Raw genomic sequence first — 9,637 nt, forward strand, 5'->3', positions numbered from 1 at the left:
CCTCGTGCTCCCTGCCTGGGATAGGAAGAGATGGATGGAGCCCAGCAACCACCTTAGAAGCATGGGGATGATAGTCCTACCTTAGGGATGGTAGAGGAAAGAACTGGAAGGAGACTGAGTTTCTCAGAGATAGAAGAATATATACACAGAGTATATAAATTTCCTCTAATTTTAGCCTTTTTCATCTCAGAAAATAATCTTTCAGTGTGTGGAAGTGGGTATTATTGAGTCAATGGTGCTATTGTGTTCTGTTTTCTGACATCCTGGACCTCTCCAGATATCAGCCCAGTGCTCACCATCACTAAGAAGATTTTGAGCTCCTGCTGAAGAGACTTCCTATAGCCTTCTTCATGTCTTGGTTCCTCAGGCTGTAGATAAAGGGGTTTAGCATAGGGGTCACCACTGTGTACATGATGGTTGCTACCGTGTCCTGAGCTGAGAAGGAGTTGGGGGGTCGAATATATACCCCCAGGATAGTTCCATAGAAAACGATGACCACAGACAGATGGGAGCTGCATGTGGAAAATGCCTTGCGCCTTCCTGGGGTGGAGGGAATCCGGAGGACAGCTGCAGCTATGCACATGTAGGAGACCACAATGAGTGCAGAGGGGGCCACAAACAGGACCACAGCACCTAAGAACACGTGCCGATTGACACGCGTGTCCGAGCAGGCGATCTTCATCAGCAGGTAGGCGTCGCAGTAGAAGTGTGAGATCTCGCGGGCATAGGAGCAGAATGTCAGTCTGTTCATGAGGAGCGTGTGGACTAGGGAGATGAGGCCAGAGCACGTCCACATGAGTGCGGTCAATCCCCGACAGAGCTGGGAGGTGATGATGGCGTAGTACTGCAGGGGCTTGCAGATGGCCACGTAACGGTCCAGGGCCATGGCAGCCAGCAGAAAGGTGTCCAGGTTGGCAAAGGAGATGAGGAAGTACATCTGGGTCAGGCAATGGGGGTAAGAGATTGTCCATGTTCCTGCTATGTGGTTGACCAACAGCTTGGGGATCAGGTTGGTGGTGAAGCAGATGTCAACAAAGGAGAGATTGGTAAGGAAGAAGTACATGGGGGTGTGCAGGCGGGGATCGGAGCCGATGGCCAGGATGATGAGTGTGTTCCCAGCCACAGTGACCAAGTATGTACACAGGAAGAGCCAGAAGAGGATTCGCTGCTGCTCTGGGTCACCAGTGAGGCCAAGCAGGAGGAACTCGGTGACTCCTGTCCCATTCTCCTTCCCCCTGGACATCCCACCGTAGCTCAGGGAGGTGACAGGCTCCACACACAAGGGGGAGGATGAAATCCCAGCAGAGCCTGGACCTGCTGTGTGTTAAGAATCAGATCAAAGGTTACTTGTAATCAGATAAGTGAGCAGAGTTTTGTACCTGTAATAATTGCTGCTCTTTATCAAGTGTTTTTTTATTGCGTGCCACCATACGAAGGACTTCGTGGGTACTGTCTCTCTTGGTCCCCACAAAACAGTGACTTTTATGATTTCCACTTTCAGATGAAATAACTGAGACTCAGATTAAGTAGTTTGCTCAAGACCACGTGGATAGCAAGTGGCACCCATGATCTGAATCCGGAGCCTGTCCTGTGCCTCTACTGTCTTGCTACCAAGGGCCTACCTGGTTGGTCTTAGGTGCTGTGTGCTGGGAGCAGCGTCACTGAATCTTTGACTTTGATTCAGCTATCATGTCCTCTTCAGTTGACCAGGCCTTCCTGCCCTGGTTCTCACTTGCTTGTCTGACTGCATGTCCTGCCAGCCACACGGGACTTCATGCCCTTCTCGCCTCCAGGCAGGGCCTTTGCACTGGTTGTTCTTGGCCTGGCATTCTCTCCACCTGGACCTTCACATGGCTGATTTATCACCTTTGTACCTCTGTAGGAGGTTATCTCATTTGTTAGTTAACTGGTTTATAGTGTGTTTTCCCCATGAGGCTGTGCCCTTCTAAGAACATGTGTCCACGCCGCTGTCTGTTGTGTGCCCTGTGCCTGGACAATAATCAGCACGTGGTCAGTGCTCAACAAAGTAGTCAAAGAATGAACTTTCACAAAGGTGTTGCACACCAAAAATCTACCAGCAAAAGCTACACGGACACTATGTTGGATGAGAAGTGTTTTGCTGTGACTAATGAATGCATTTAGTAAATAAAATTGTGGCTTAAAGCCTAACTTGAAGGGGCTGCTAAGTGAGCAGAGTGAAAAGGAGGCAGTGCTGAGTCCTAGACAAGTCCAAGGCTCTGTGTCAACAGGAATTTCTTTGACTATATGAAGGAGGAGGAATTGTGTGTTCCTGGTCTGTGTGATCCAGGACCTGTGACCACTGTAGACCAGAGGAACAAACGGGCTCTGTAAGCCAGACACAGCCTGCAGGTGTATTTATTTGGTTTAGACCCTTAATGTTTTACAAGACATCTATTTTCTGACATGTTAAAACTCAAGGGTTTCATATAAAGTCTGTATTCTACCTCTTCTTGAAAAATCAGCAGACCTGGATATGCTGGGCTCCCATTCTTGCCTGGCAGCAATCAGCTGGGAAGGCAAACAGCTAGTACTCTCCGAGCACTCCTTCTGTTTAGCTCTGCACACAGAAGGCTCTGGTATCCCTCAGAGCCTGCCTCTGCAGTCATTCGATAAATGTCCCTATTCCACAGGAGGCGGGGGACACACAGCAAAAGTAAGTGACCCTCCCATAGTGGCAGAGCTAACAGTGGTCCCACTCTCCAGGCTGCCCTGTGTTAGCTGATTTTTGTCACCACGGTTGCCTTCTGTTCTGGCCCCTGGAATCCCTTGGGAAAAGTCTAGTCACTTTCCATGTGCCATCCTCTCTAGTATCTTCTAGAAGCTCAAATCTTTCTCAAGATTTCCTTATTCCCCAGGCAGTCTAAATTCTGAAGGATTTCAGAAAGCTGGGATGAAGAATTTGCACAAAGTCAGTTGATGATGAAAATCTTACTTTGATTTTAGGTTCAGAGTTGTTCGTGTCTACAGTTTTAAACAGAAAATCAAATAAAGCATTCAGGACTTTAGCCTAACCTTATCAGCGTTACGCCCTGGCCCCAGCCCTTTCCTCCTGACCCTCTTCTTCCCACTTCATGTAGTAGATGAGTCAGAGTAATTTATTTACCTATTGGCTTTGAATGATTTTTTAAAAATGTTTATTTTTGAGGGAGAGAGTGAGTGCATGTGTGCACAAGCAGGGAAGAGGCAGAGAGAGGTGAGAGAATCCCAAGCAGGCTTCATGCTGTCCAGGACCACGCATGCTGTCAATGTGTCATGGGGCTCAATCTCACAAAGCATGAGATCATGACCTGAGCTGAAATCAAGAGTTGGATGGCTTAACTGACTGAGCCACCTAGGTGCCCCTTGGATGATTTATTTGCCAGAATCTTACATTAGATATGATTTCCCAAGATGAATTTTTGCCTCATTTTGACAAATTTTCAGGATGTAGCTGAATTTTTTAATAATAGAAATTTCTGGAAACAACCAGATCACTGGGTAGTTCTTTGGTCTCATTATGTTCTATAGGGAATTTATGTTGTAATCATGCTTTGTTTTGTGGGATTTGATCTGTACCATAGAGTCTGAATTCTTAAGGGACATCTTCCCCTACTTTCATACAAATTGAAGTAAAGCAAAATGGCATAAATGAGGAGACTTTTGTCCATTTGCTCACATCACCATTGGTCAAGTGCATGTGGAGCACTCAGCTCGTCCCTGTGGCGCCACCAGAGAATGGAACAGACCCTATCTTCTGGGAGCACTACTGCCATCCAGAAAGCACTTACTAAACTCAAAAATTGATACGTTTAAAGCCAAGGAGGAGCCAGTAGGATTGAGATGTATTGGAAACTAATGGCAAGATGTAAGGGAAAATGGCGCCTCGCCTGTGGGGGAGAACACTGGGAAATGTAAGACAAGAAAGAGAGACTTTTCAAAATTTTCTTTAAAATTCACATTGCCCAGTGTTTGGTTCAGGAGCCTTACATGAAAACATCAAAAATCCATTTTGTTTATATAGGACTTTGCACCATGCAGCGCCCATGTCCCATTCTCTGGAATTCTCTGCTGCTCACTGGGAAAGACAGGGGACGCTGATGCCTCCTGATCCTGCTCTGGCTCACCTTTAGTCTAGAAGTGGATTTAATTCCTGAGCAAACTGCCCGTGCTCAGTTTCCTCCTCTGTACAATGGGGGCAGCCTGTGAGGATGAGGGAGAAAGCGGCTCAAAGTGCCTGGCACGGTCCTTCCATCTGACATGGAAGCCAGTGGGTTGCAGCTCTTGGTAGATCTATTATGCCCTTTCCTCAGAACCACATCAGAGATCCTGTAAAATTCTGACAGAATGAAACCTGGAGGCCAGACCCTCCCCCCATTCAGAGGAGCCATTAGATGAAAGGTGGGTGATGTGGCACCACGTGTCCGTGTGCTAACCTCACATCCTGGGGGATGTCTGTGTCTGAGCATCTGTGTCTGTGTCCTCCCTTCCGGCTTCCCCTGGCCTCACCTGGCTGCCTGTGCCGATCTTCATTCCTTCACTAGGTTGTGGCGCTGGCCTTCACTTCTCTCCCCGGGACTGACTGCAGGTTCCATGACTGCCCCTACCCCCCAGAGCAGAGCAAGTGCAGCAGGACTGTGGCAGGTGAGACGAAGAGATGCAGCCTCCCACCTATGGGAGAGACCTGCCGGGAGCACCGCTGCAAGTGACGGTGCTCCCACCACCGTCACCCTCAGTGGTGGGTCCCACGGTGCTCACCCTCAGTGGTGGGTCCCCACTTCTTCCCAAAGCAGCCTTCTCTTCTTTGAACCTTTTTGTTAACAATTTCTATAAGTTAGGAATTTAGGGTGACCCTGAGATTTTATCTGTGGGCCTGTAGGGTGTTACATGAAGCAAAAGATCATGCCATCGTGTGGAGGTGAGGTCCTGGTTTGGGAGCATGGAACCTGCAGTTGTCTAAGCAAGGTTGGACATAGAGCCACCGTATGAGTTCCCGGTGTGACTGAATTTTGCACTTTGTAGTTTCAAATGAGGTTAATTGATAGCATTCTTAGGTCATGATGCAATAATACCTAAAAGAGTTATGTTGATTCAAATGTATAAAGACTTTCCCATACATGACCTCACTTACCTTTTTGCAGCCCTGTGTGACAGGTCGGTCAGATAGCAAGTGTGATAATTAGACTAGCAAGGTTGGGAAGTATGCTTATGGACTTATAGGTAGCCACCTACTCAAATCTCACTGCCCTGGGGTGTGGGGACAATACCTGGGGTCCAGGGTGGCACGGTCTATTCCCTTATCCTCGGGCTGGAACACTATTCCTTCTATGGATGTGTAGGGATTTTATGGTCCCCACCAGAGTGAACTCCCAAAGCTCCTGATTACAGGCAGTCCACAGAGAATCTGTCTGTGTGCTGCAGATCACAAATGTATCATCTACTCCAGAGGATTGCATCTGTGCTGTAGGTCAGGGATGTAAGTTTTTCCTGTTGGGAATTTTCCAGGTTAGGTCAAGGTCCACCTGGAGTATAGGCATCCACAGATCCACATTCACTGAAGAGTCCTGGCTGTGTCATTCCTCAGTACTCTCTGTCCCATTTTGCCTTCATCCAAGGACTGAGGAGTTGACGAATCTAAGTCCTAATTTGGAGCAGACCCACCTTATCCTCTGATTATTCTGAATATATATTTTGGGAGTTCGTTAGAATGGCACAAGATGGGGGCATCTGGGTGGCTCGGTCAGTTAAGCATCCAACTCTTGATTTCGGCTCAGGTTATGATCTCACGTATTTTGAGTTTGAGCCCTGTGTTGGGCTCTGTGCTGACAGTGTGGAGCCTTGCTTGGGATTCTCTCTCTCTCTCTCTCTCTCTCTCTCTCTCTCTCTCTCTCTCGCTTAGGATTCTGTCTCCCTCTCTCTCTGTCTCTGTCTCCCTGCCTCTCCCCGGCTCTCTCTCTCTCAAAAATGAATAAACATTTAAAAAAATGGCATGAGATGTTGGAGAACCATCCGTGATGTGATGGGGTGGAAAGTGCCAGGAAACAGAGTTTGGGCAGTGGCCTTTGTCATGCTGCATCTGAGTGTTTGGGGCTTAGGGTTCCTAATCTCCATGTTGTCACTGGGGTCGGAAGTCACCTTCCTGACCTCCATGGGATGGTTCGATGCACGGTGTAATCTTTTTTTTTTTTTTTTTTTTAACGTTTATTTATTTTTGAGACAGAGAGAGACAGAGCATGAACGGGGGGAGGGTCAGAGAGAGAGGGAGACACAGAATCAGAAGCAGGCTCCAGGCTCCGAGCTGTCAGCACAGAGCCCAACGCGGGGCTCAAACTTGTGAACTGCGAGATCATGACCTGAGCTGAAGTCGGACACTTAACCGACTGAGCCACCCAGGCGCCCCAATGCACGGTGTAATCTTGGCAGCCACCATGATTTTATCTGTGGCTATGCTGAGGGAGGTACCAGGGTCCTTACTGAGCAGCGCCTGGAACTCATGTGTCCCACATCTCTCTAGCATTACCTGTACCAGTTGTAAAATGATCTTGGTCTCATTAACAATATTCCTTCTCTGGTTATGTGATTTATTCAGTGTTTATTGGACACCTGCTATATGACAGGGACTGTTCCAGGCTCTACAGAAGAGAGAAGTGGAAAAGGTGTAGGCCTGTGTTCACTCTGCTTTCCCTCTAGTTGGGGAGAGGGCACAGCTTCCCACACATAAATGATTGGAATACAACATAAAATCAACCCTGGCCTCATGTCATGTCTCTGCCTACAATTTTAGGAAACTGCTCTTTGTACCAAATTCTTTTTTTTTTTAAGTTTTTATTTATTTAGTTTGAAAGATGGAGAGAGAACAAATGGGAAGGGCAGAGAGAGAGAGGGGGACAGAGGATCTGAAGCAGGCTCTGTGCTGATAGCAGAAAGCCCAATGTGGGGCTTGAATTCACGAACCGAACTGTGAGATCATGACCTGAGGCAAAGTAGGGCGATAAACTGACTGAGCCACCCCGGCGCCCCTCTACCAAATTCTGAAAGGTATGAAATGGCAGGTCGTATATGAGCATCAGTTATGGGAAGTCTGTATTGTGCTCACATAACTTGGCTCAAAAGTGATTTGTCTATATGCAAAGACCTAGGAAAGAACAAAAATGGTCTGACATCTTACTTGGCAAATATAACAAGAAACAAAGTCAGGGATGTGCCTATATATCACTCATATCTCGCATTTAAGAATTATAAGGAGCCCAAACCAGTAGTTTCTGACTGTCAACATGGTATGTCTGAAGTTTCTAGCAAATAAAAGATGGCCTGATTTGAAAATGGGTCTGGCAAGACCCTGGTTGCCTCTGCATGGCTCACACGTGAAAAGTTCTAGATAACCAGACTTATTAGGAGTTAGAGTTCATCAACTCGACAAAAACCATCTCTCCTCTGACAAAAGGTAAATATGACAAAAGGTCAGGGTCTGGAACAAGGTCGTCTGCTAAAGGCTGATTGACATTGTGAAAGACAAAGTCCATGTGAAGCTTAGCTTCTGGCCTCAAGCACAGGGCAACGAGATGCTACAGGCAGGACAGTGACAATCTTTATGAGGTTGCAATACCCAGGGAAAGGCTTCAGCTCATAAGAGACAGTACCAGGCTCTCGTGGAAGGCTCCCTAGGCTGGCATAGCCTTGGAGTAGACACTTTGAAGCACAAAGTTGGAGGGAGATGACTCCATGACGCTGGAAAACATCTCATTGCAATGGCTGTGGAATCAATGCCCTGGGGAGAGCAGTGTCTGGGGAAATGCGCTGAAAAGAGGGATGTGCCTCTCTTTCAACATTCACAGAGCTGAAGGCCAACTTTTCTCTGCAAGTTGTTTCAATTGCTTGCAAAGAGCTGGCCCCTAGCGGCTAATTAGTACTGGATGGAAGTTGCCTGTGAGGAATGGGTGGTGTCTGTTGGGAGTCCCAGCTGCAGAGAGGAGGCCCTGGAGGGTGAATTCCCAGACATAGTCCTGATTTCCTGACTGCACCCGGGGAGGCCTCTGCCAGCCTGGTCCTGCTCTGTTCTTGTGGGATTGGGCACTAGAGACCCCCAGGATGCTGAGCATTAATTTATGATCAGTTTCTGTCCTGTGAGTGCTTCATGTGCAGGAAACCACAACCAGAAATGACTCACCAATTCTCACCACAGAGCCTGCAGCAAATCTCAACACACATGTTTGTTTCTTCAGTTCGGCTCATTATAAGTTATAATTACAAGTAGGAGCCCAAAACCTTCTTTGTATCCACTCATGTGCCCAATTCAGGATACCTTGATTTTTTAATTTTTTTATTTTTTTCCTCTGATTTTTTCTATTGCGGTAAAATACACATAACCTAAAATTTACCATGTTAACCATTTTTAAGTATACAGTTCAGTGGAATTAAATACATTCATTATGCTGTGCAGTCATCACCACTGTCCATCTCTGTAATGCTTTTAACTTTGTTAAACTGAAACTCTGTACCCATTAAACACTAACTCCCCATTTCCCCTAGCCCTGGTAGTCACCATTCTACTTTCTGTCTCTATGATTTTGATTTCTCTAAGTCTTTCATAAAAGTGAGATCATATAGTACTTGTCTTTTTGTGACTGGCTTCCTAGCCTAATGTCCTCAAGGTTCATCCATGTTGTAGCATGTGTCAGAATGTTCTTCCTTTTTAAGTCTGAATGATATTCCATTGCATACACACACACACACACACACACACACACACACACACACACACAAAGATATATACACATAATATGTAATATTTTGCCTATCCATTCATCTTTTGGTGGACACTTGCATTGCTTCCACAATTTAGCTGAATAATCCTGCCGTGAACACAAGTGTACAAGTATCTCTCTGAGTCCTTGTTTTCAAATCTTTGGGGTAAATACCCAGAAGTAGAATTCCTGAATGATATGGTAATTCTGTTTTTAATTTTTTGAAGAATCATCACACTGTTTTCTATAGTGGCTGCACCATTTTACCTTTCCATCAACAGTGCACAAATGCTCCATTTTTCTCCATATTCTTTTTTTTAATGTTTATTTTTGAGAGAGAGAGAGAGCATAAGCAGGGGAGGGGCAGAGAGAAAGACACAGAATCTGAAGCAGACTCCAGGCTCTAAGCTGTCAGCACAGACCCTGATGTGGGGCTCAAACCCACGAATCGTGAGATCATCACCTGAGCTGAAGTCAGATGCTTAACCCACTGAGCCACCCAGGCAGCCCTCTCCATATTCAATGTGTTTAAAAAAATTTTTTTTGCATCATAGCCATCCTAATGGGTGTAAAGTGGTATCTTGTAATTTTTGTTTCCTTGATGATTAGTGATGTTGAGAATTTTTTCAGGTGCTTATTAACCATTTGTACATGTTCTTTGTGTTGCAGGACTTTTTTTTTTTTACCTCAATACCTGGGATCCGGTGTCTCACAGCTTCAAAGAATGAAGAGGTGGACACAAAATGAGCAGCAGGCAAAAGTTTAGAATATAAGATCAGAAAGTAAGAATAGTATGAAACCTCTCTTTACAGAGAGGGGACATTCGAAGATGAATGCCCGAAGACTATAAGCAAGCGTCCTTGTTTTATAAGATTCTGGTCACCCCCCACCTTCTC

General features: G+C 46.2%; 1 protein-coding gene across 1 annotated transcript; it reads right to left on the minus strand.

The window, feature by feature from the left end:
• Positions 1-301: 301 nt before the first annotated feature.
• On the minus strand, positions 302-1,243 carry LOC109278996 (olfactory receptor 1D2-like). The gene has a single exon (XM_019469718.2). The coding sequence runs from the start codon at positions 1,241-1,243 to the stop codon at positions 302-304; it is 942 nt and encodes a 313-aa protein (XP_019325263.2).
• Between the last annotated feature and the right edge of the window lie 8,394 nt (positions 1,244-9,637).

This window comes from Panthera pardus, unplaced genomic scaffold, assembly GCF_024362965.1.
Source record: "Panthera pardus isolate Hobbes unplaced genomic scaffold, ASM2436296v1 HiC_scaffold_2, whole genome shotgun sequence".
Classification (NCBI taxonomy): Eukaryota; Metazoa; Chordata; class Mammalia; order Carnivora; family Felidae; genus Panthera; species Panthera pardus.